Source organism: Crocodylus porosus, unplaced genomic scaffold (assembly GCF_001723895.1).
Source record: "Crocodylus porosus isolate Cpor-Errol unplaced genomic scaffold, CroPor_comp1, whole genome shotgun sequence".
In the NCBI taxonomy this organism is placed as follows: Eukaryota; Metazoa; Chordata; order Crocodylia; family Crocodylidae; genus Crocodylus; species Crocodylus porosus.
This window is the reverse complement of record NW_017728943.1, coordinates 61598182-61625565: the sequence shown is the minus strand read 5'-3', so window position 1 is coordinate 61625565 and position 27384 is coordinate 61598182. Positions and strand designations below refer to the sequence as shown.

At 41.3% G+C, this 27384-nt stretch overlaps 1 protein-coding gene across 1 annotated transcript; it reads right to left on the bottom strand.

The window, feature by feature from the left end:
- Nucleotides 1–36: 36 nt before the first annotated feature.
- Nucleotides 37–27299, bottom strand: DTL (denticleless E3 ubiquitin protein ligase homolog). The gene is made up of 15 exons (XM_019549445.1): nt 27209–27299; nt 26753–26878; nt 24960–25052; nt 24550–24611; nt 24338–24458; nt 23483–23548; nt 22184–22299; nt 21312–21385; nt 19824–19927; nt 18113–18217; nt 15624–15736; nt 10888–10977; nt 7933–8071; nt 1821–2671; nt 37–705 (listed from the first exon to the last, which is right to left on the bottom strand). The coding sequence occupies exons 1-15, from the start codon at nt 27252–27254 to the stop codon at nt 601–603; spliced, it is 2211 nt and encodes a 736-aa protein (XP_019404990.1). The 5' UTR covers nt 27255–27299; the 3' UTR covers nt 37–600.
- Between the last annotated feature and the right edge of the window lie 85 nt (nt 27300–27384).

Below are 27384 nucleotides of genomic sequence, written 5' to 3'. Positions count from 1 at the left end.
ACACCATGAGAAAACTGAAGACAGACACACAACCTGGAATATTAAAGTTCTGTATTTACAGGAATAAGTCACATCTACAATAGTCTTTGCTAAGAGGAGAAACTGCTATACAACAGGCATTAGCGGAAATACTCTTCCATAGAAGCAGTGGCTCAAGTCTATCTCCAAGAATAATTTTTCCAGACATTTCTGTCAGGACCTCTAAAAAGGGAGTGTGTTTTATACAATACTGTTATGTACTGCAGATTTCAAAAATAGACATAATATAAACTGAAACTGTGCAACTACGTTATACCACACAGCCAAGATACTGCTCCAAAGATAACTAGGTTTCCCCAATGCTGTGTGAAAAGCACTAAATTTAGTGGCTTGTTCAAACACAACAGATTTTAAAAGTGCACCACCTACTTCAGCTTAATGAAATACAATCTCCACTAATCAACATCTTCTAAGTGTTTCATGCTTCACTAATCTTGGTGCTATAAAAGTTTTAAAAACAAGAGAATAAGTCCAACTTCATTTTATTAGGGGCAACAACATATTACATAATCCCAGCGCCTTCCTCCGTTAGAGTTTCAAAATCCAGTCTTGGTGGCATCTCTAATCAGGTGTAAGGTTCTGCTGCAGTGCGCCCCTTGAGTCAGTCTGTGACTTTCGATGGAAATATGTGCAAATCTTCCTCATGGGAACTGGATCAGCTGCAACCTAGGAAAGACATTTGAGTCAATCATAATCCTTTATTTCTATGGCAGTGCACATCACCATCTAGTAGCACTAGACTAATGCTGCGCACACAAGAGCCTTAAGCCTTTGTATGAACCCAAATGCTGCAAGAGACTACCCAAACATCCCCTAGTCATTATGACAAGCTGATGCGTAATTTGTAGCTCAAGTTATTTTCTAGCATCAGAATTCAAATTAGAGCATAATTAAAAAGTTAGTAAAACTGATGACTGAGAATCTATTGTTGTGACGTACACAAGACTCAGCTCTACCCCAAAACTGGACTTTGGAACCTGCAGGCATCAGGGGATTCCACGTCTATTGTTTCCATTACCCTGTAGCATGCTAGAAAGACCTCACACTCAACATGCCAGTTATTAGCTGCTCTGAAAGCTGACCTGAAGATGCCATTGTCCAGCTGTGTTCCTGCCTGTACACATGCATATTACAAGTGGCAGGGATTCTGTAGCCACTTTTTGCCCCCCGATGCTTGTGCAATCTCTTTTTCAGGGGTTTCCACAGACTTCAGCTCCACAACTGGGTAACAAACAGTTGATGCAAGAACTAGAATACAAGTCAGCTATTTTAGCTCAAAGCTGGGTTGGCTCTCTTGGTAGTGGGAATCAATTTAGGTCACTGAAGTGGGTAGATGTGGTTGTGCATACATGTGAGCACAAGATTTGCCAAGTGAGGTAGTGCCACCTAGATACAATGCAGTTCTGCTATAAAAAGTAAATGACAATGTCCTACTGAGAACAAGAATTCCTTTGCTAGTTTTGGTTCCAGATAACGTTTTAATGGGCAACATTAGCCATTTTATGAAAATCTTAATTCTAAACGTCTAAGAGAACGAGTAGGACTGAGGGATAATAGCATTACACTGTATGGGACACAGAACTGGAGCTTGTTAGGAAAGATTTCATTTCTTTCCTTTCTGCCCTGCCCCCCTTCCCAACTAGTGGGGTCTGATGCTCCCTTTGATGCATAGAAGTTAGGTCCCTGCAAATGGAAGCTAAACATACACACATTACAAAGGGAAAACGGGCTCTGGAGATGAACCCTTTCACTGCTGCTGTAACCATGTTTTGCTTACTTACAGGTCTTGGAGGAGTGATTGTGGTCACAGCCTCCTGTCGCCTTGTCCGAGAGAAGGGGGCGCTGCTGCCTGATGAATTTTGGCTCCTGGCCTTATTTGTCTTTAACTTCTCCCCGAAAGCAGAGAGCCAATCCTTCTTTTCAGGAGAACTATTTTCTTTGTTTGACATGTCAGCCATTTTCTGATAGGAGGTTTGAAAAGGAAGAGTTTGGAAGCCTGCTGGACTAAGGGGACTTTCAGGAGGAGAAGGCTCCTTTGAGTTCTGGCTACAGTTTTCAAGTCTACTACTCAACTCAGCAAGGCACAGACAGTCTTCACTGCAAGTCTTATGACTTGCTCCCAAAAGGCACAAATTCAGTTTGGACTTCTTAGTCATTGGGTCCAACTCAGTCACACAGCTGCAGCCTTTCAGACACTTCTGCCCCAGGTGATCTTCCTTGCTAGACTCAAGTCTTCTCTTGGCTCGCTTTACTGAGTGCAAGTGGGGTATTCTGGGAGAGCAAATTGCCTCTGGGACACTCTGCGTGACATCTGTCAGAGCTTTTCTTGGAGATGGAGTCTTTATTCCAGTCTCTGGCAGGGAAGAGCATGAAGTCCTGGTAACCCAATGGGTAATGGACATCTTGGAGCAAGATGCTTGTTTAGGAGAAATACCCAGAGTAGTGCCATTTTGCTTTGCTGGAGTGTGAGCCTTGGGTGTTGGTATCTTGAGAGAGGATGTTGGAGTATTGGTGGAAAGAGGAAGGTCACCCAAACAGCTTGGAGCACAAGCTGCTTGACGTGGTGAGGAAGTACAAGGGTTACCAGTCATGGGGAGTTTGGCAGGAGTATTCTCTCTGCTGGCTGGCAGTCCTGATAGAAGAGAAAAAAAAGAAGGAAAACAAAATAAAAATCAGGCGAGTCACGTAGTATAGCAGCAGCAAAGTAAGCCTTAATAGGAGCACCTCTGGATACCCTGAGGTTCTGATTTCAGGAGCTGATTTATTTCTCTAATGGGCCCCTCCAGGTCTAAACACCTTAACACCCATCCATGTCAAGGCATCAGAGTTAGGCCAACACTGAGTGCTTTTGAAAATCCCATCCCAGAGAACGCTCATTTGGTTTCTGATATCCATTTAAGTGAATGGCAATCAGGTAACTGAAACAGAAGGCTTAAAAACACACTTCAATCACTGATCTTGTCTGAGAATGTTGCTACCTAGCACCCCTGAGCTGAGAAGAGATGAAAACACATCTAATCCAGAGGATGTTACATGGTCCCTGTCCACAACAGCTATAACCAAGGCACCAGTCAGCACAATTAGACATACTGTACATATGACCCATGTCCTTTTAGTTCACTTAAAGTCCAGAACCGATAAAGGCTTTAGGGTTCAGTTATGGGGACAAAGTTAGATTTCAGCTATCTACAATTTATGACAGTGTTGAACTGGGTCAGGAGAAGGTCAGATTCCACAGGTAGCTATAATATAGATAAAGCCTTAGAGTGGAATGCTCTCCAACATAGTTAATGAGTCCCAGCACAGCTTTGATGGTTATACGCTAGGAAATATGGCAAAACAGAGAGAACAAGGAGATCATACTTTGCTTCTACAGTCCTTCTCCTAGAATTTTCTGCAAGGATAAATTGGTTCAGGGCATCAATTAATTACTTAAAGTAAAAAATGTCATGCTAGGAATTTCTTGCATCTTGTATAAAGAAAATTTCCAAGAGAAAATAAATGCTGCTTTGACAAATAATTGAAAAGAAAAGAATGGACTTGGACATCTAGCACAGTGACTACAGAAGTCACAAGCCATGCTGGAAAGGGGGAAAAACACTGTTTTTAAATCCATCTACTCAAATGAATTCATACCTCTGTTATAAAGTGAATCATAACTTGTTTAATATGTACCAGAAATCTGATGATAGATCTCTGTGCTACATCTCAGATTAAATGTTTACAAAAAGGTATCCTGAAAAGGATATGCTAGTTGCTTGTCCAAGATCTGTAGATACTGAAATTGTGTACATCTGAAGGAATCTTTTTGGCCTTATGTTGGTGTGATATAACATTAAGGTATCACATTAACTACTTGATGTTTTCTACAGGGAGCAAGAGGACTCTGAGGATTTTCTGCATACAAGTGGTTTATAATCTGAAACCCTTAATTCTCAGAGTCAGCTGGAATGTTGTAAAGTACTTTGCTAGGATGATGGGAAGTCTAGTGCAGGTAACCTGCCTTTTTCTTTAGAACTGTGTTCTTGCTGGTAAGACCTGTATTGTGTAAGCACCTATATAATCTCTCAGTAGCAAACCATATAAAGCTTCTTTTGATTCTTATCCTTCCTGAGGATTATATTACTACTCAGTACTTTAAATACAAATATTGATGCATCAGAGCAAAATAGATTGAGTACTGGATCCCAATGCAAATGCAACAAATAACTTTAAAGCATGTATGTTCCTTTCCCAATGAAATGTGCTAGTCCAGTTAGTAGCAGGTTATTATGAATTTATAGAATGGTCACTGCTATGAAGACCTAAAATTTACCTTAATAAGATCTTGTCTTTTGCCTTAATGAGCACTCCAGGACTATATCTTAACTAGAGAATTAGTTATGCTTGGAGATGCAAGATTTTGAAAGTGGAAGGGAGGGGTAGTAAATCTCAGCCACCCCAATCCTCTGCGATTACCTACAAATTCATAAACTAGGGACTGGGTTTGCTGCTACTGGTGTAATCTCTGGAAAGAGGATATAACCCAGTATGAAAGACATGTTCTGGATTGCCTGCATAAGGAAAAAAATTGCTATCTTGACTTACGTGCTTGGTAGGAGGGATGATGAAAGGGAGCCTGCAACTCTTAATGCCAACCTCCCAATGCTGGGTCAAGAATAAAAACACTAACCTTTTCTACAGGAATTGGTACCCAAACCAAAAATATTCAGAAACATTCAGAATTCAAACCCTTTAACAAGTCTTGTCCATGGCTATTATTTCCACTTACTGGCATTCTACAAGGCTATTTTATTTAAATCTACAAGCATCTTTCAAGCTAGTCATCGAATGAATACTGTTCAGGTCTAACAGTACCCAGTTAAACAGAAGAACGCCTAAAGTTGCTCTAGAAAATGAATTTTAAATCTCCAGAATCCAGCGTCACTAATTCAAGATGCAGCCCAGCTCTGGAGAGCCTGTTTTGTACAAGTATAGAGCAATCCATCACACACCTACGTTCCAGAGAAAAAGAAGTTGTGCTTGCTACATTTAATAGCATAGGCCAGCAGTCTACACACAGCCACAACATCACAATTTGTTCCAAGTAAGAGGGTGAGACGCTACCTAACTTTCATCCAGGCAGTTCCAAAACAGTTTGGTTAGCCAACTATAAATCAGTTTGCAGATAACTCCCGTACTCTAACAGCATGTGTTTTGTGTTCAAAGAGCCAAGGTCAGCAGGAAGCCTGCTGTTGTGTTTGCAAAGTCTGTGTGCTTCCTCTTTCCTCCTGGATTGTTCTAATACAGAGAAAACAAGGAGGAATGATATCTTTTCTAGTATAATTGCCAAACCTGATTTGTAAAGACACAGCATAAAGGTTGCTTTTGGTTTCCAAGCTTCTAGACTAATGTCCAGATTTCCTTCCTTGGGAATAAAATGTAAAATGGTTTCTCAGCAGCTCACTGAAACAAAAAGTTTGAGAGATTGTGTGCACATCTGTGTGTGTGCATATGTAGGTGGACCAACAGGGGAAATGAGCTGGCATTTGCCCATCTATTGTCCTCCCCGTTTCCTGAAAGACAGTTAAGCACTGGCAAGGGCTATCTCTAATGTCATTCCACTAAGGGGGATTAGGAAACTTTCCATTTGTATTTACATTTGTGAAGGTGAAACTCATTTGGAAAGTGGGTAAGGGAGATGGAGCAACACAGGAAATGACATTGGTCAGCCACTGCCAAGTCATTTTTGGTCTCAGTCTTAAAGCTGTATCAGAAAGAAGCTTCTCTTATTTCAATTTTCTGTGCGTTTGTTCCTTCCCCTTTTCATCTTGTCATACAATAATGGAAGAGTAAATATAAATTCAACACAAATTGTGTTAGCGGTCTGATTCAAGGCCTCTCCAATGTGGGCACACCCCAAAATCATAAAATCACCTCTCCTTCTGGAAGGCGACAGCAGCTCAGAACAACTGAAGCAAGTGCTAGAGATAGTGAAACATTAAATTTCACTAGACGGGGAATTCCAGCAGTGTGTTCATAATTCAGGTCCTCCTTTCTGGGCCCATCCTCAACACACTTGGTGTCTCCCAATTCTAACACATCACAGTCTTTCTGATCCCCCACCCTCAAAAAGGGGATGGTATTTATTAACTAGTGCTAACATGCTGATGAATGAAAAATTACTGTGTTCAGTTATTTATTTATTCTGGAATATCTATGAATATATTCCATGTGAACAGCAAAAGAATCTCTAAAATGTACCCATGCAGTCACCAAACTGCAAAGATTTGAGGCTTGCAGTAAAAGTGTACTGTGATGTGTGCTACAACACTAATTTGAAATAAGGAAATGCAACTGAGGATTACATTTCTCCTGAGATACAGGAGTTTATAAGCATGTTTGCACACAGTCCTACAATGCTGGAAAGTTACCCTATCCTATAGAAAGGAAGTATTTGTTTTTGTGACAAGCAGATACTCTGCTATTCAGTGGAACTCATTTTGCTGGGCAAAAGGAAAAATTTCCAAGCTCCAAGGCTTTGTATACCCTTTACTAGACAGAATACCAGGCCTGTGCAAACATTAGACCCTATTGCCTTTACCTGCTATTCCCCAGCAAGTTAACCCTAATACTGTTACTGTGGTTAATAAAGAACTACTGTATTTACTCAAGTATAAAATGAGGTCCCCCCCCAAGTACTCATATTACAGTTCCACATAAGGAAGCCTCATTAAATACATTGTATATCATTAAACTGCTGTCAAAAGCTGCATGAGCTTAGTAATGGAAAACAATTATGAAACTGATTAAAATACAGCCAGTGCTGAGCAGGATTATAAAACAGACGGCAAACATACCGATGGGAACTGACCCCAAGGCTAGGTTAGTGTACAGCCCATATGACTAAGATGTATGGTACTGACCATTGCACTCAGTCCCTCTCAGTGCTGACTCTTTTACAAGTCATGGTTAGCTACTACACTGCATACTTTTCGACTTCTTCACTCCCGTAGATGATCTGCACCTCTTTCCCATTCCCAGTAATTCCTGTTTCTTCACCAGCCTTAAAATGTCTGCTAAACATCAAATGGGGTCCCAAAACAGTTCACCCCAAATCCCTGTCACCCCCTCCCTAAGCCTCTTGCACATGATTAGTGTGGGCCATGCATAGTTAGAGTAGTGTGGCCCTGCCCTCCAGGCGATGGAACAAAAGCAGGGTGTCCTGCATCTCTCTGCAAACAATTTTTTGGAGGATGGCAGGACTCATGATAAGAACACCCAGTCATGGGGGATTAAGGGGCTATAATTAGCAAATAGATCCTTTGGGAAGGGGAGGAGGGTTCTGGAGTACACAAATACACTGAGCAGTGCTGAGCTATGGGATCACAATGGCTTGAAGTTCTGTTGACTCTGCTGGGGCCCAGCCCAATGAACTATATGGTTACTCATAAGTCTTTTGGCTCTTGACCTAATATCATGCATAGTTTGTACTCTATATAGGTCAGGACAATGTTTGTAGAGTACCTGTGCTAAAAAGGTTCATCAGTTTCAAAAGAAAAGTGAAATGCATTAAATTCATTTGTCAGTGTTTTCAAATTTGCCTGTTACTTCCATGTGCTCAGGGAGAGTAGGGTCTGACAACAGCAATTACAAAGCCCCGTGTGTCCAGTGATTTACTAGTGCTCAAGAAACTGTATGAACCTGCCTTGCATCCAAGGCCAACATCCTGCATGCAGTAGCGTAACTACAAAAACAGTTTTGGCCAGCTCCTTTAGTCTGTAGTGAGAGTACTTACAGACAGAAATGGAGCGAGGCTGGGCATTACTAGCTCAAAGATGTGAAGGTCAGCAGCCAAGGCCAGCACAGGGAATACCCCTGTGTTGTGGGACAAAAATCACCCAAGGGTCTTACCTGTTGCACTCTGCTCATCCAGTTTCTTCTGACAGACCCAACCCACCAAATTGACATGATCAGATGCTGGGTTCTTCTCCTCACAGCCACGATTTAAGCGCCAGACTCTCACAGTGTTGTCATCAGAACACGTGGCAATCTACAGTACAAATCAGAGCATGTAAGACCAGGTCCCTCACTCCTTGGAAAAAGTCCATTTAAAAGGCAGCTGATCCTGACAGAGCGTTGAGAGTCCAGGAACTGCCAATGGAGATAGATGTACCTTGCCCAATCACTGTTTCACAGAGAAAAAGGTGCCATTTTCCCTTTAACTCTCTCTGATGGGAAAGATTCTGTGACAGACAGCCATTTGTGCTAGAAGTGCCAATACACACAGCATTTATTTATTTATTGAAGCTTCAGTAACTTGGTAAACAAAGCAGAAACCCCAAACCAACCCAATGCTGTGGATTCAAGATTCAGAAGATGACTTGAACTCAACATTTTGCATCTATATCCAGCACTCCTGGATATAGATGCAATATATATATATAATTCCCAGGTCCTTGGATGGGGACAAACATTTGCAGTGTTTTAGCAACGTGATGCTTCAGCAAGGATTACCGTGAAAAAAAAGGGTCATATCGCTGAGCATAGCCTTAGCAAGCCTTGCAACATTCCATCAACAGGAGTCCCTGTCAGTCATTTGGTCCCATCTCCTGCTTTAGGTGGGGCAGAGATCTTACAGTAACTCAAACTTCTTCCAAACAAGCAATGGAACAGGCCTGATCTATATTTGAATTTTTGTTGCTCTCCTCTCCTTATGTTGGGAGTTAGTATAAAAGAGGAAGAAGTGTGACTGACAGTCTCTGTAAACTGCCTTGTTTGGCCTCTACACAACTAATAAAGTGCTCTGTACCACTAATAAAATCTCTTAATAAAATGCTCTACACCCTATAAGATGCTGTACCTAAGATCCTCTGACCTGCCTGCAGTTCATTACCCACTCTTTTCAAGTCCTTATTGCAGTGGTTCTCAACCTTTTTGGACTCAAGACACCCCTCAGAAACTGCCAGCTCTTAGTTTTCACTTATTTTTTTGATTACAGAAAAATATTGAAGCAATTTGTCTGTTGCAAAGAATTCAGAAAGACTACAACTGGTCAGAGTATTTTATGGATTCTTATTTGAAATCATTGAGTTCATCTTGTGAATCATCTCTACACACCTAACACTTCCAACATTGCATGGCATCCCATGGTGCCCCTGAAAAAAACCTCAAGGTACGCTGCTTTATTGGCTCTCTCCCCTCTTCTGCACCAAGTTGAAACTTGTTGCTCCTAGAACTGGGCAAGGGGCATCTGTGAGATGGACAACACCTTATCTGCCTTTCTCTCTTTATTTGTCAGTGCAGATTACTGCCCTGTTTATCTGTTGTCTTATACTACCATGGTCAGATCCGGTTTATATAGAACCACATGTGATACAGCAATTTGTATCTCTCTTTACCAGTCTCAATTTACATCTCTCTGTGCTGCATGAAACATCTTCAAAACTGCTATCCTCTCCTTAGCCAAATCTCAACAAAAGGCCTCTCTCTACCTAGAGAAACTAGCTGATGATTAACAGCAAGGATAGATGCAACTCAAGCTGCCAACATGACACTTTAGGACTTTTCAGGCTTATTCCTAATTTGGAATGAGGCTAGTCCCTTAACCCCACTACCCATTCCAAAAAAGCCTTTCCTTCTAGTGATGACCATACTGAGGAAATGCTAATCAAGGGTCACTCTGCTTTGCAAAGAGATGGTCTGGTGTGGACTGGCTTAGATTTAGCTTTGAATTAGAATTCACATTGGAAGATTACATATCCCTTTTTGAAAGGGCATTTGTGTATGCAGAAGGATGGAAGAGAGAATATATCAGTGGCCAGACAGCAAAGTATCTGCTACAGATATTAACAAAACCTGTCAGAGTAACAAGCCTTGGAGGGAGGAGGGGGGGAAGACTTGCGAGTTTTAGACCATAATATTTAAATTCACTTATTTTAACATTTGTCTGCATCACAATTATACATTTCTAAGAACAAATATTTTAAGGTGTTAAGACTTATCAAAACTACTCAAGTTACCAGAAATAATTCACAGCAGCAGCATACTGAACAGACTTGAAGATTTGATTGAGAACTTAATGGAGTGGCTTAAGTTTTGCAAATGAGAAATTTGACATTCCTAAAAAGAACATTTTCTTGATGAAAACCTACATGAAAGTTTTTAAAAGCTTAATTTTCTTGACATTATCCATTTCTTAATAAAAAAGAGGCCCTTTTGTTTTTTTATTGGCAGGTTTTAAGTGCTAATTGAAATTGTTTGACTTAATCATGCAGAGAGATTTGTTAGACTAGAAAACTTTAAAAAAAATGTATAAAACCTGTCTTTGATAATTCTGATATTTTAAAAAGATATTTGGTGGATTTTTAACAAGAAAAACCCACACAACCCAATTTACTCTATAAACTTGAAGCCCGAAGAAGTCTTTCTATGAAAATGTTTTTGAGCAGCCCAAATTACATGAAAAGAATTTATTTGAATGAATTTATTTCATTTCCTCTTCCTAGAAGGCTTTCTAAATCAAACACAGAAACACCATCTTTTCTCCCTCCCATTAAAATACTCCCCCAAGTCTACTTTAAGATAGCAGCATAGTTAAGAATTTTCAAAAAACAAACCAACCCCTTCCTCCACCCACCAAACACTGATTAAACTGAACCTTTATCTGATGTATGGATTTGTCTTTGATAATGTCAGGTTGGAGAAAGACAGAAGTACCACCCACTAGCCTTTAGGTTAGAGCTTAGGGGTATCAACATAAAAAAAGATGGTGTAGAGCTTTTCCTTTTTGTCAAATAATGTTTCAATGTTTGGCCCTTCATACAAACGGTTTAATAGGCAAAATGTGTTTTTTGCAAAAAAACGAACCTTAGTGAAGTCTGAAGGACACCAGGCAACAGAGGTGACCTCTTGAGAGTGACCAAGGAGCATCCTGGGTGGGAGCTGAGGCTCAGAAATCTGGAAGAACAAATCCACCCCGGGGGAGGGGGAATCAATTTAGAAATCAGAGGATCTGTGTGAAATAAACTGGTCATTTCAATCTAGGCAATGGCCTCATCTTTAACACCCCCCCACCCCAGCTCAACTCTGAGGATTAGCGGTCTCTGCAAAGAAGCAAGAGACTGAATGAGGTTTGAGAACATTTTTAAATTTCCCTCCTCCAAGTGAAGCAGGTCGTCACAACTGGGATGTATTGGTAGTGTTCAGCAAAATTTGCTAGCTTTTTCTGTGCATAGGACTTTTGGCTTCAGGATCCAGTATATAGCACAAGCACATCACTACACTAAGTAGAGCAGATGAGGCTACTCATCGCATTTAAAGGATCTATAAACTCCTATTGGGAACAAAATTTGCCTCCACAGATTCTGTAGTGACATTTGTGAAGGCAACATTTGCAGAGCAGCATGCAATCTTAAACCCAAGGCCTACTTAAAAGAGTAGCAGACATTGACTTATATTTACTTCAAAAGTGATTATTCACATAACAGGCAGTGGGCAAGTGCCTTGTTCCAGCTACTTAACTCACGATCAGCTTTATGCTAAGATATTAGCATTGTTAAAATCTGGTTAAACAATTACAAGAACAGAGCGCACACAGTGGTTATATTGTACCTGTCAGATTGTAGTAATACATCTTAGATAAAAATCTTTCTCTAGCCTGATAGCAGCACTGTCAATCTTGAGTTACAGCTCACAGAACTAGCAGAGAGATTGACTTTACTGAGGCTAGTATTAAGCCCTGCCACAACCCAGGAACAGCCAGACAGCAAATATAAAGTTCTCTCTTTGTTTTGCACACTTGCCGCAGGCACTCCTTCCTGGAGCAATGAGTCAACCATTTGTGATCTGACATTATACAGGGGATTTGTGCTGATGACTAAGTGAATGTAATAGATTCTTTAGCATGTGGGAAAATTAGACTTTATACAGAGATTTCCAAGGATGTATACAGGGTGCTAGGGAAGGATTCCAGCTTCTTAATCAATTTCCTTTTCTTGTCAAATTTTGATCCCTTGCTATGACAGCATGAAAAGCTATAGTTAGGATTCCTAAGCAGAACATTTAAGAGTCGTTCTGAATTAAACAGGATCATCATAACAGACTGGGTTTTTTCTGGCATCATGGAAGCAACCACTTGACTAAATATCTATTAAATGTCATGTTCAGATACACCCTCCTCTGCCAAAACATGCAATACCATGGAAACTAAATCCCCATATAAGGAATAAACTGCAGGAGTTCTTGGTACAGAGAATACCTCCATTTACATCTAGTAGGTTTTTACTGTGCATAGCAAGACATCTATTTAATCCTTGTTTACTGGCAGGACAGAAGGCAAGAATTAATCTCAACAGATTCTGCTTGCAGACTGGATTGATATCTGTATAATTTAATTGACAATGTTGTAGCAGCACCTATTTCATGCCATTGTGGGCAAGACAAGGATCAGGCCACTTATCTCAAGAAAGAAAAAGGAGTTAAAATTTGATTATTAATACTGTTTTCCCCCTAGGGTTCTGGTAAAAGCAGCATCACAACTGCTTCCCCCCTTCCCCCTAATATCTTATGATACCACTAGAAATCCAGAACACCTTCAAGACCTAAAAATACCCTCTTTTTACAATTCAGGCTACATAAGGCAGAATACATGCATCAAAGGAACACAGGTATTGATACTGGATCAGACTTATGGGTCCCCTACTTCAGTATCCTTCCTCACAAAGTTAAGGAAGGTACTGTGAGATCATATAAAAGCAAGGGATCTCACCCTTTAGTCATATACTCCTTTAAATTTTTTGCTAGTGTGTACACCTATAATTCCATAAGGATGATGACTATAATAAAAGTGGTAATGCTTTGTCATTGCCACATTATGACCTCCCTGACAATTTGAGAGCGCGTATAGAGTTGGTTCTTTACTTTTTCTTCCTTTCCCCCGCTATTTATATTTGCCCTTTCCCTATTCCTCCTTCCCCACATCTAGAAGTTCACCGTGTACCCACAGTGAAATAATGCTGTGAAGGAAATTATTTGCTATTCCCAGGCAGTTGCTGAGCAAGATCATATGTTCAGACTGTTGCATCCTCTGCTCTAAATGCTGTGCTGAACACTAGAGTTCTTACAGATTCAGTTGCTTAATGGACTAGCTGTTATGTTTCTTGAAATGCCCACTATGTGCATGATCATCACATGCTGAAAGGTGGAACCAAATGATATTGTTTGTCAGTTCAGCAATAACCTCTGTCCATGGTATCTCTTGGGAATTACTGACCCAGGCAGAACCTCCTATTGCTGGTCAAGAGTATCCAGAAAGTGACTTGAGTGGATAGCATCTTTGCTTAGACCTCACTAATTTCTTTCACCTGCCCCCAAATGTGTAGTCAGCAGCACCTTCCTACAGAGTCCCATCCCTGTTTGACAATACTGATTCAGCCTTTGTCCACTTGTCTCAATTGCTTGCTGTTCAAGAGTGGCTAGCCATATATGTTCTATGGAACAACTGCTGATCATCCCAATGAAGAGTATGTATAGATCAGTGTCAGTAAAGTCTGGTGGCTGTCAGTATGCAGTAAGTAATCCAGGGGGACTTAATAGCATTGAGAAAGCTACCATTTACTCAGAATAGCTATCAGATTAAAGTAATAATGGTCACCTGACCAGCCAGTGCATATTTGTTTTAATTAGATGCTTGGCACCTACATGCTACAGCACTAGAAAACTTATATAAATGCACTTTTAAATTTGATTTATAAAAGCCATTAAAAAGGTACCCTCAACAAATTTGAGATGGACAATTGTGTGTGTGTGTGTGTGTGTGTGTGTATATTAGCCTCTTTCTTGGCTAAGTGTGGGGACATTTATGGTGAACCAAAGGACCTCAAGTTGATAGAGCTAATTATATCTACCAGTTCTGATGTGAGCAACTCTCCCCTGAATTTCTGCAACTACAACAGAAAGGCATCCAGCACCAACATGGCTACAAGGCTTTTACCAAACCTGATGTAGTATGAGTTCTGTACTCCCACTATTGTTTTTATTTCTAAACTGGAATAGAAGAAAGAATTTGGTGGGAAATCTAGGAAGATTTTAGGACAGCTGTCTTCGTCAACACCTGGCGTTAGAAGGTGCATATTGTTTTAGTTATGGATTGGAATGAAACCATTAGATCTGGTAAATCAGCAGGTCCTGAATAAGCTTAACCCAAGGAATTCAGAAGAGCTTATACAAGTATGCATTAAGTTGCCTAGGTGTCTGATATAGAGCATGAAAACTATTAAAACAGCTCTCCCTTCTTCCTTAAGGAAAGAGAATTCTGCACAATAGCAACAAGAGAACACAGAGATTACATTGTGCTAAGAGAAAAAATGTACTAGGGGGAGGGGAAGAGGCAGAGGCCTTGGGTGCAGGAAACAATATTTGAAATGAAATGAAGAATCAAGCTAATGGGGTTTAGGCTTGAGGTTGGTGCTGAAGTACATCCCTACCTACTGAAATCCACCACCATGGGGCAGCTGCCAGGATGAGGAAATTCAAGTAAGAGAACAGTAACAGAACTATAAATATATGGGAATGGTGTAAGCAAGCAGTACTACAGGGCTGGCAGAGGCTTCTTCTGCATGTGAGCAACTGTAATTAGGTCAATGTAAAATAAACACTGGAATGACAGTTTTGAGATGGAGGCAGGGAAAAGTCCTGTGGCCAATTAAGACATAGGATTCTAACTTAGCCAATTTCCTGCTGTTCCAGTTAGGTCTCGAATGTTACACCAGGAACAGCACTGAAAGCCCCCTTCAGCACTACATCAGAAAATCTAATCTAAGGAGTTTTATAGGGTAAAAACAAGAAAAACAGAACAACTGCTATCTTACTTGTTCATCTCAAAAGAAACACTGTTTTCTCTATTTCTGTGTGGATGGAATGCAAGGTGTACGTGTATAGGGAAGAATAGAATATGTTTCATTTTTTAGGTCCCTGCTTTTCACACAGTGACATTTGCATTTCCTCTGTCAGCTCAAGATGCCAAGTGACTAAGCTTCTCAACTGTCAGCCAGCACTTTGGAATTTTGCTGAAGGCTCTGACTGAGCCTTTGCTGTAACACAAAGACTAACTACTGTAAATTAAGCACGAGGGGAAAAAAACTCAAAACACAACCTACGTCTGAAGCAAGAGTTTATAAACTGGAAAAATGTTCCCCTTAAAACAATCAAGCTGTTACTGTTAGGCTGCTAATGTGTGCCCTTGCTAAATATGAACCAAGAACTTCTACTTGTCATAGCTGGATGAATAAACAGGATTGAAAAAGGATTTTAATGCCCATTAAAACCAGATTAAGTTCAGCAGCTTGCAATAAGCAGCAGTGAGGAGAGACATATTGGTGGCAGGGGTTAGCTCTGTTTTGCATTAATAGTTACATCCAGGTTTGGCAGCTACATGCACTGGGCACAACTTTCAGGAGCTAATCCCTGTGCTGGTATGAAAGTAACCCCTCCCTCCACCCCCACCTTGTCTTCCTGCCCTGTGGGAATGGGGAAAGAACAAGCAAAAGGTAAAACAGGGCATTCGAAATGGACCTGTGTTTTTGAGCTTCTCCCAAGCATCTCACCTTCCAGATGTAGGCACTCTGATCACTCGAGCCACTAACCAGGAACTGGTCATCTGGGCTAATGCTGGATTTGACGTAAAAGGTCGAATTCTGGTGTCCACTGAAAACTGCCGCTGAGAGACAAAAACACAAGTCAGCACATAATGCTAGTGTTAAGCTGGTTACGCAACTGAGGCTGACATTACAGGTTTTTCTGGCCAGTTAACATATCTTCAAAACAAAGTGGCTACACAAGCTCAGCTGCTCACAGTTTCAACCATTACTTGACAGCAGGCACCATTATGCTAGTGCACCCAAACTGCCCCTCACAGCTTTATCTGCTTGGGATAAAGTGCATGTAGCTGACAAACCTGGATGCCACTATTAATGCAAAACAGAGCCAGAATCTTAACATCTTTTCCCATGCTAGGGAGGGTCCTACCTGAGCCCTGCACTCACTCCAGTGTGTTTCTGTCTCCTAATCCTACAACAAGAAGGGAACCTAGAAACTGTTAGCTAAAACCTGGCTTAATGCTGTCCAGTTCATATGCTGGCTCAGCAATGCTGGTTACTTATCTATTTCTAAAGTCTCAGTAACACCTCACCTGATCTATGCAGCCTTGAAACTACAGCCTTGAATAGCTGTAATTCTTGGTATGGCAAGAACCGGAAGTGCCAACAGCCAGCACAGGAGCTGCATGCAGATCTGGAGTACTTGGCTAACCAGCATCTGGACTTATCAGGTTAAAAAGGTCAAGTTACCCAGTTTAGCACAGCATGTGATTGAGGTCCTCTATCAACACTGGCATAAGAAGCTAGGAAGTGTCTGTAGTACGTGGATGGTGCAAGTAGGCCAGTGTCCAATTTACAGCAGAAACATGCTAAGAAAGTAGCTGTCTAGCAGGTGTTTAAAGAGGTTACCCTGAGACTAACAAGTTCTACAGCCCATTTACCAAAGTTTCTATTTCAAGGCAAGTGACAATTGAACAGAGGAGATAAGAATTTGGGGCATGTCCCAGGGGCACCCCATCCTGCCAGCTCCTTTGGTTACCACCAGCATTTGTTTCAACATAGCAGTCATAGTTACAGGATGTGGCATGAGCTCATGTACTGGCAGTATTACAAATCTAGTTGCAGAACTACTTCCCCTTCCTCCTCCAAAATGAATGGATCTAGGTACTAAATGGACTGGATTTAAAGCTACAATTTAATAAAAGAAAGCCTATACACAAGCACCCCAGGTGTTCCTGCCATTTCCTCCTCCTCAGCAAATAAATCTGCTGCCATCTGCTGGGCATATTTTCTTTTCCCAAGAGTTCTCAAAACAAAAGTGAAATGCTTTGCATCTCATAAAATGATTTGAGACTTGTCAGATGCTAACAAAACAGAAGTCAGTGACCAACTAAAAAGGCACAGTGGACACCATCCTGTCTTTCTAGAACAGGACTTTTTTTTCCAGGTAAGACTGCACAGCAAGACTATTTCTAGAGCTGAGCAACAGCACAGTGTCTGAGATCAAGAGGCTTAAACTATTAATGCTTAATGTGTGTACTACTTATCAGCTTTGGAAACATATCTACCAGGCTGCCTTTCCTGAAGATACAGGCTCAGCCTTGCCCATTGGAGTGCAGTTGATTAAAACAAGAAAGTCTAAAGAACATCACTGAATGTGCTATATCTGGAAGGAGAGTCAATGCTTACTTAGTGAAGGGTTCAGCAGTCTGTGACAAAGCAGCTCTTTGCATCACAGCTTGAGGACCACTAACAATAATACTAAGCACCTAAAATGCTAGTCCTGATCCCTGCTGAAGACACCACACACTATAGAAATTTTGTATGGAAATTCACACCTGCAAATGCTTAGAAAGAAAAACCTAGATGCGTATTAGTGACATCTTTGGATTCTGAAGATAAATGACCAGCTGGTCTTTTTTGTCTTCATACAGAATTCCTAATACACCTTACGAATTCCAAGATTGACAGTAGAAGGCAGGGGATTTTAGTCCTTCAGGGCACTGGTTCAAAAGTAGCTGGGGGAGAGGGTGGGGCAAAAGTAGGGGCTAGAAGAGATGGTAATGACTGGAAGCCAACCATTTTTAATTAGGTAGCCAGGGCTTGTTAAGAGGGCTGCTGGCCTCAATGCATTTAAAGTGGACAGACACTTCTGCTTATCCAAATTCCTTTATCCATTGCTCACTCAGGCCCCTCATGAAACTCCTGCTTTCACAGCTGAAAAAGACATGCTGAGGATAGACCTGTTTTGTTTGGTCTATCTGAACTGCTAACAAAAAGCTGCGAAATCGGTACCAGCATAGGGGGTGGAGATACCCAAGCTCTGGAAACCAAGTTCGTTTCCCTAAGATGGCCAGCCTTTTTGTTGCTGTTGATTACTGACCTCCATCCAAACTAAAGCTAATAAACCCTGAGCCATCTAGACCTCTGTTTTAGATGTCTGACTCTTACAAGCCTTATAGTATTACAGCAGCTATTTCCATGGGCATCATTCTTACCTGGCATGGTTTTTAAACTGGTCATGTTGAACAGGTAAATATTGTCATCCGTGCAGTTTGCAAAGAGATTGGTACCAGCAGAGTCCAAAATCAAGCTAGAATATCCTAGAGACAGAAAGGAGAGTTCTTTATAATTAGTACTTCTATTTAAAAAAAAAAAAAAAATCACTGCAGAAAAGAAAACGGAGCCCCTTCCAGAGGAGGCTGAGAAGTATATAGGGCACAGTATCCCTAAAGTTCCTAATGCACCTGAAGCATAAATGAAATATGCTTTTTTCATTTTGGTTTGTTTTTTTTTAAAAAACACAGGGCAGACACAGAAAGATTAGACTTGCTGGGCACGAAGAAGCTTAGTCTCATCCCCAGCTCTACCAGGGTTTCACTGGAGAAGCTTAGAGACTATCCAACACTGATCGAGCAAAATTTAAAAAACAGCCAATGTATAAGAATAACAGAACTGTCCAGAGTTAGAGGAGGAAAAAAAAAAAAAAAATGTTTTGGGGGAAAAAAGCCTTCAGGAAAGAACAAGAGACAAGATATGAAGAAGAGAAAAGATATTGGATTCTAAGACCTACTGGTTTATTTCGATACAATTCCTTCCATGTGGAACTAGGAGACAAAGATTTTAAACCAAAATAGATGCAGAATCACTAGAAATAATAATATTAAAAAAAATAAAAATAAAAATCAAGATTGCTTATAGTAAACTATGCCTTAAAGCATGGGTTGATTCTAAAAGGTTATCACAGAAAATGGGTTCTTTCTTATCTAGGAGATCCACATTCTGTGCATTCAGAATCAGATGTGCTGACTTTTTTTAATGAAAGTTTTACTGCTTTGTATGCCAGTTCTCTCTCCAAGGTCCACACAGCGACCAAAAAACAGACCTGATTCGTCTTATGCATTATCACTGAAACTATCTGTTAAATTTAAACTGCAGAGGTACATTCTCTCATCAGTTATATTTATACAAAAGCAACTGGAGAGGGCCAAAGATTTTTGTTTTGTTTTTTTTACAGCCTGAGACCACATGATTTACAGCCTTTACACTTTGTTTCCTGAGATAACTTTGCAGCAATCTGCAGTGTAACTTATGCAGTGCCTAGGTTCTGTGTTTGCAGTTCTAGTCAGTAGCTTGGGGTAGAAGGAAAAGTAGATTTGCATGGATAGCTTGGGATAACTTTGTTGAAGCTGTTATCTGCTCCCTTCACCTAGTGGTGTGGCAGCCTACAGTCTTGCTAGCTGATAATCAGGTTGGTGTTGGCTTGTTGTACATCTTTTCACAGCATCTGATGAAGTGAGCTTCAGCTCAGAAAAGCGTGTGCCTCATCTGTTTATCTTCCTTCCTAGGTTAGTTTACAAGGTACAAATCTACCCTGCTTTCTTCTTGGTCTATCTGCTCTAGATCTGAGCATAACTTTACACCTGTGCACAAAACCAATGTAAATGGCACTGGTGCTAACATGTTGCACATCTGCACTTGCTGTTTTGATGATGCAGACACAGGACTTTTAGATCTCAGCTTGAATGTTTGGTACTGCCTGTATAAAAAGGTCTAAGTCATACCAACCAAATCAGACCTGGAAATCATTGATAAAGGGTAAAAAAGGTGATTTGACTAGAAGGCATTGCCACTTTTCAGATCAAAGCTGAGATGCACTTTTATTAATATATTTTATGTGATGCATTTTTATTGAATGTAATAGCTTACCAAGTTTGCGGGTGCTGGTCCCAGGGTAACAATAAGACTTGAATGGTACTGGATCCTGCCGATAAATGCTATAGTTCTTTCGCAAGTCCCAGACTTTGATTATGCTGAAATTCAAAAACACATGGGTCTTCAACTTCTACACTGCACTGATAGAAACTTTTAAACTGATATTCTGAAGGCAGTTCTCCACCTTGTATGCATTAAATTGAGAGATACAGCACTATTAAAACAAACTGGATCACAGGTACGCCAAGAAGTCAGCTGAGATTGCAGCTATGAAGTGAACTTGGCACTGGCCTGGCCCCTTCCTGTCTTTCTCTTCTAATGGATGCATGTAAAGAGAAAGCAGGGGAATGTTTCAAATCAAGAAGTGGACTTCAGTGGGGAACAAGTGTAAAATCTGATCCTGTGAGATCAAGAACTGAAGTGAATTTTCCCAGATGAAACATGCAATAAAAAGGATACCTTGGTATTTTGATAGTCAAAATGAAAGAGCTCTCCATGAGCAGATTCCTGTGAGCATCATTCAAGTGGACATCAGTGAGACTCTGACCACAGATGCTGGTCCTGGGACAAGCTCCAAGGAGCTAATTGCCATAGTAATCAGCAGTAGTTTGTTAGTACTCTGAAATAACTAAACACCTGGAGCCCAAAAACACAGCCTAATTCAAGCACATGTGTGGGTGTGATGGGCAAAAAAGAAACAATAGCAGTTTACTACCCAAAGAGCATTTCCTTTTCAACCTCCCGTCAGTAAAAGTGAAGGTACTAGAATAATTCCAACAGTATCATCTGGTATGTGACTACAAACTTTGAAGGAAAACTCAGCCATTAGTCATAAAAAGAAACCATATGTACTTCCCATCCCAATCCCATTACAGGGCACCAGGCTTTTAAAGACTGAGTCACAAAAAGCCTACAATTTCAAGATATCTTTAGAAGGGGTTTTAAAAAAGATTCACTGCTTGGCCAGCTAATTAAGTCTCTAGCAGGGTGAAAGTTAGCACCGTATTCAGAAGAAATAGAACAACCCAGTGTTGCAGAACTTACCTACATCTCTTGACCCTGGACCTGATTCCTAGCTCTGCAAGGCCGCTACCTAACTACTACGTCTCAGCTTCCCCACATGTAACATGGGGAGGGGAAAAAGAGGAGTGGCCACTTACTTTAGGGACAAGCACTGTAGATGAAAAACAACTACCAATTACAATACAGAGCTTTTAAAGGGCAATATTGTCAAGTCTCTATTAAAACATACTTTAAAGTCTTCCTAAAAGTTATAAGAGTGCAGACATTTTTACAATGCATGCCATCCTCCAGCAGCTAAGTTGATGACTACTTGGATCACCTGTGGCTCTTAGTCTATTTGATACTGTCAGGGACGTCTGGAGAGTTCACAGCAGTTCACTGCAAGCCAGGTAATGCAGAAGATCTACCACAAGTAACAAGATTCAGTTCTGCACACAGAACAGCATCCTCTCTTCTTACCCATCAACAGCTCCTGCAGAGATAAGGGTGTGTTCATCCTGAAGCAGCACCACTGTAACACTCTGCTGAAAATCCTTAAAGAAGAATTAAGACATTGGTTTTCTTTCCATGCAAAAGACATTTTCTCTATAAAGGTCAAGGCCAATATGAGTGTCTGAGAAAAGAAAGACACTCTTCTTGCAACAAGAATCCCTCTGAGTTTTACCAGACTGCAAGTTAACCATAACCTTGTTCAAAAAAGGCTCACTTTTCTTGGGCTCTTCCTATCATCTGTCAAAATGCTTGGGTTTCTCATTAAGTTAGTTACCATAGATGGGAGGCTCAGAAATGGTACTTGCAATTTAGGAAGCTGGTCCTTATCCTGTGAGTCCTCTGCAAGGGGAATTTCCATTGTGAACAATGGTACTGGGCCCAGATTTAAAAACATTTCACAGGTTAGAAGCAAAAAGGCTGTCTCACCAGGATTTTGCAGATGGAACAGCTACACCTCCTCGGTTATCTTAATGTTTAAAATTCATTGGGCACTCTCACCATCATCTTTGCTCCAGAAAAAAAAATGATGCTCCTCAACACACATAGGTCCTTAATTCCACCTGGAGACTATGTGCAGTTTGCCTAAGTGTAACTAGATCTCATATTTCATTGACCAGCAAGAACACACAGGTAATCAAAAGTAAATCGCAGCAGTTAGCCATGAAACACTGGTCAGAGGATAAGGCTTTTGGGGAGATAAGTTTAAGCATCTGTGTCATATTTAGACTAGATATCTCTTCCCAATCGAGGTGCTCTTATTTTTTACTTTGAAAGACTGCTGTACAAAACATGGCCATGGGAAACTGAGTCCTAGATTCTTTCACTTTCTATAACCTTACCACAGAGGGAGCAAGTCCTCTCAGGTTCTGTTTTTTCTTCTTTGGCTTGGAAGGTGTCTGCTTGTCAGCTACATTGTGAGCTCCACCAATCTGATTCACCTGTCTGTAATATCCATCTGAAATACAATTTCAGGAAACCTCATCCCACATATAGATGATACAGCCATGATATTCATGAAGCAGGTACCAACTATAAATAGATCCCTTGTGGGGACTAAGCCTGCCTTTCATTTTATTAATGTACTCTGAAAACAAGCATTGTTAGTTACTTTGGAAGATGCCTGGAAGCAGAATGTAAAAGACACAAGCACATGGGTAACAGTTGCCATACATAAGATTACGAAGAGACAGGAGACTGTGATGTAGGGTGAAGATACCCATGCTGTCTTTAAGCACAGTACATTTCCCAAAAAGCAGAGTAAATTAGTATACCACTTGGTGGTAATCTAGACTATTTCTGATACCCAAGCTATCTTGGGTATCTACACTGTTATCTCTAGCATAGACATATTTACAACCAGGACTCTTTACAAATTAAATTCTCCCTCTGTTAAGTAAAGGGTTGATTAGTTAATTATCACATCTATACATTTAAATTGTTAGTATACAATGTGTTTCTATTCACTGATTTATCTTATATCCCCTACCACATCATCTGAGCACCTTACAAAACCACCAGACTGGTGCAGAGTTAGATTCAAAATTTGTCGTATGTGATACAGTCTAGGAAAGGTACACTGTGAAACATGTGGTCAATGCCAAAGATATTTCAGAAGAATTTAAAGCCTTTCAACTGAGCAGCTCATTCTCTGATCAGAAAATCTTTCACTTTCTGACACTGTTCATTAAAACCCATCATAGCACATAGGGGCATCTTTCACACTTTTGATAGGTCATGGATATGCCACTAAACTTTCTTGCCTGATACAGGGTAAATTGAATTCCATCATTTTCAGAATGACTGGTAACAACACATAAAAGCACCTTGGGGTCTTGGATAAGAGCTGTTACCTCCAGGTGGCCATCTTGCAATCCTGGCCCGCAAAAAACACTACTCAAGTCTTAGAAATGTAGTGGACCAATTATAGCCTATAAAACATACCACTAAATAGACTTTTGCAAATCTCAGGATTCCCATAAAGGGATTCACTAAAAGAGAAGTCAGTTCTCTAGCTTTTAAACTACTGATATAGCACCCTTGTTCCCATTGGCTTGTATTGCAGGCCTGTGACCACATTCAAGTACTAATGCAGAACAAATGACCAAATCCAGGTCATATACATCTTAAAGCAAAATTACCTTTCTTGTTGACTCTGGTATCCCAGACCATGATGTTTCCATCTCTGCCTCCTGTGCAGAAGACAGCTATGGGAAACAGAGTTATCAGCTTTAAAAAAATTGAGTTCATTTTTAGAAATGAACAGAAGTCAGTATAGCATCATCTCTGTGACAATGGCCGGGCTTATCTGTCCGCCCCCTGCTGCAACCCCTGGGAACCCAGTTGTAAGGACACAGAGGCTGGGCTTACTGCTAAGGCAGTTTTAGAACAGAGGTGGGCAAAATGTGGCCCACAGGCTGTATGCAGCCTGCCAGGCCATTCTATCTAGTCCTTGGGGCCCCTAAAAAATTTAGAAAATTAGTATTCATCTGCCTCTGGCTGCCTGTCATGTGGCCCTTGATGGCTTGCCAAGACTCAGTAAGTGGCCCTCCACCCAAAATAACTGTCTGCTCCTGTTTTAGAATGTAAGAAAGTGCAGCCAGGTGTTTGGTACCTTTTGACAAAAAAAGGGCAGGCAGACTTTCACATGTAGACAACAGCCCACAAACGTGTAAGGGGACTGTGCAAGATACACTCCTTAAATTGGAACCAGGCTACTGATGCACAGAAGCTGTTGACCCTAAATCACTGCTGGCACCCTGGGAAGGAGTAAGGAATCCTACTTCATCTTAGATATCGATGAAATGGGTCTAGAAATAAAAATGACTTTTCCTCTCTAGAGATGCTTCCAGCGGGCCACAATTGGATCAGATTAGCAGGGCGGAGATAAGAAGCCTGCTTGAGGAACTGCCTGTGCTACTAAGAGAGGCCTTCAGCCTCCCGAGATCCATAAGGGGGAACAAAAACATGGCAAAGGAAGATACATGGACATTTACCTCTCTCAAATTTAGAAAATGCAACTGACTTCAGGCTGCACTGGTGACCTTTACATATACCAAGCAGCTCACCAGCTCTCACATCCCACACTTTAGCTGTCTGGTCTCCTGAAGCTGTTACCTTCAACAGAAGATGCAAAGAGATTTAGTTATTCTTTGTAGTCATTCATCAGAGTATTAAAAATAAAGACAGACAGTACAAGTCAGCTTACAATTCTGTGTTCTCCAGGTACCCAGGCAATGTCAAAGACAGCATTCGAATGTGCCAGCCACTCTGATAGGGTAAACAAAAGCTCAGTTTAGTTCAGATGATGCTGGAAGCTGCTGCTTGGTAATAATGTAGTGTATTTTTACGATTTTTTTTTAATCAACACTTAAATCAGCAAAAATTCGCTGGTCAGCAGCTCTTCTTAAGTAGTTTGGATAATTCACTTAAGGCAGCAGTAGTAAGGACACTTCTTTACGTAATGCTGCTTTGTAACCAGTAGTCATGAAATGATAAAGAAAAGAAACAAGTACTGCATACAAGTATGGGTTAAAACAGGAAAACCTCTCTTTGCTTTCAATAGGTCATAAACACTCTCTCACACCTAGTTCAGATCTCATTCTGTATGAAATTCACCTTTAAAGATCTGCTTGGTTTGAGACTCGGTATCATACAGCCTGACAAAACCTTCTTCATTTGCAACTGCAAGTATGTGCTGCAAATCTGGAGCTGAAAGAGAAAAGAGTAGGATTCATTTCTGTGCATTAAAATAGCTGTCTCCTGGTCTTCTCCCCAAAAGAGAGCTGCATAAACAGCCAGTGCATAAAACTGGAAATATGTACATTACTATGCAAGTACTAATTATTTACAGCGTAAGTATTTATATAGTGCTTAATGTGCAGGGTTAGAGATAGAATATTAATGGTTTTGAAAGGGGAAAATAGACAGCTAATGTGATTTGCCTGCTGTGTCTCTGCCACTAATCTAAAATTCCTCGCTACTATAAACTGCTGAATAAGCAGAAGACAAAGATGACCAAGCAGGATGTCTCATCTCTAAATCTTACAGTATAAATTAGGGCTGTTAGTTAATTGCAGTTAACTTACATGATTAATGCAAAAACAAATTAACATGTTAATTTTTTTAATTGTGTTAATCGCACACATTGTTGTGACCAGTGGAGTGGACCAGTTAGAATCCATGGGCACAACCTTGACCCCAGCCTGCCCCACACTCACCTGCCCATGCTAAGCAGTGGCAACAGCAGCTAGGCAGAAGCTGCTACTTGGCATGGGGGAAAAGCAGCCCTCTCTCAAGGTGCAAGGATGTATTATTGTATTTTTAGGATCTATGAGCCAAAATATTATATAACAAGCTTAGCTAGCATTGATAATGATTATGTCACTAAAGGGTTAAACAGTCTAAGCAAGTGAAGTCAGTGTTTGCTGTATGCTATCTGAACCATTTGCATGAGTTTCTGAGGGAGAGATCTGCATGGCTCTCTAAAAGGAGGACCAAGCCTTTGAACTTGGAACAACAGTGCAAGCAAGGAAGCTTTCCCAGAATGACCGGCTGAGGGAAGTAACTCCTGTGTAACACATCTAGACGGACTGAAGCGGTGAAGAGCCACGTTAACACACCCAGTCTTTGGTAACTGTCTGCTTATATTCTGGCAAGCTCAATAAAGTTGATTACTTGTATTCTGGCAACCCCGGTTGATGAATTGCTTTGTGCTTAGTAGATGTTTTGTAGTTAATAAAGCTTCTAACTGTCCGAGGAGTGCCGGTGATTAATCACAGAGTTATCCCCGCCCACAGAGAAGTAGGACTTGGATGAAATTCCACTCAACAGGTAAGGCTACAGCAAACAGTTGTGCAGGACTCCTTAGGTACTCAGCTGTTTTCAGCAGCTTTTATTTCAAAGGGTGGTGCTTCTCTAATCAGCTGCATGGAACTCCTCATGAGCAAGTACCTGGTCAGAATATCTGTGCCCCTTAAAGTAAGTCAAGCAATCAGCTAAATGGCTGGCCCCCAATACAGTGAATTAAGCACACTGAATTAAGCAGGTTTCAAACCAGCCCTTCAGGAAAAAAAAAATTCAGGTTCTACTGCACTAAACGACAGCTTTTTCACAGAGGGAAACTGCCATTCTACCACTTCGCATGGGTTTGTTCCATCATAGCGTTAGTCAGTTTACCTTGAAAATAAAAAACTAGGCTTTTGCACAGACCATGCAAAATAGCAAAGGGCATTTTGGCCTTAGAGCTTGTTCCTTTTAAGTTACCAGTTTTATTATCCCAGGTGTAAAATGAGGCGTATTTATTTATTTATTAAAACAAAACAAGCAATAAAGCATGAAGAATAAACATCTACTCTCCTGCACACCTGCAGCTTTGTCCCTCCACAGCACTCTCAAGAAAGATCCCTTACCCGTAGGAAAGGTGCAGCCAAAGGGAGGGACTGGCATCCCCAGCTCTCCGTAAGAGAGGTGGTCGTCTTGTCGACTGCACTGATAGCAGTCTATGAGATGCTGAAGAGGGTAATGCCAAGATGGACCTGCAAGTTCAGAGAAAGCATCCAGTTATATACACCAGCCACTTGGAAATAACCCACCGGCTCTCCCGGGGCCACAGCCTCAGACACCGGCTCAGCAGGGGGTCACAGGTCCCCACGGGGGACAGGGCCCCGCAGGTACGGCCCCGAGCAACGGGAGGCTCCAAGCACCATCCCCTTCCTCTGGAGGGAAGCGGGCAAAGCGCCAGGCGCGGGCTGCAGCCAAGCACCGTGGGCCCGGGACATCAGCTCCAGCTCCCGGCAGAGGCCACTGGCTAGGGGGAACCGTCCGAGCCGCGGCAGCTGTGCCTGGGCCCGGGGTCCGTGACTCACGCTGCGGGCCGCCGCGGACACGGCAGAGAAGCGAGCGGCACAGCATGCTCAAGTCACAGCCAACCGATCACAGCACGGCGAAAATGATCGCAGCACGGCGAAAGCTCCCGCCAACTCACTACCCGCCAAACCCCGCTCGTGCTCCTCATTGGACATCGTCCCCGCGGGGAAAGCTC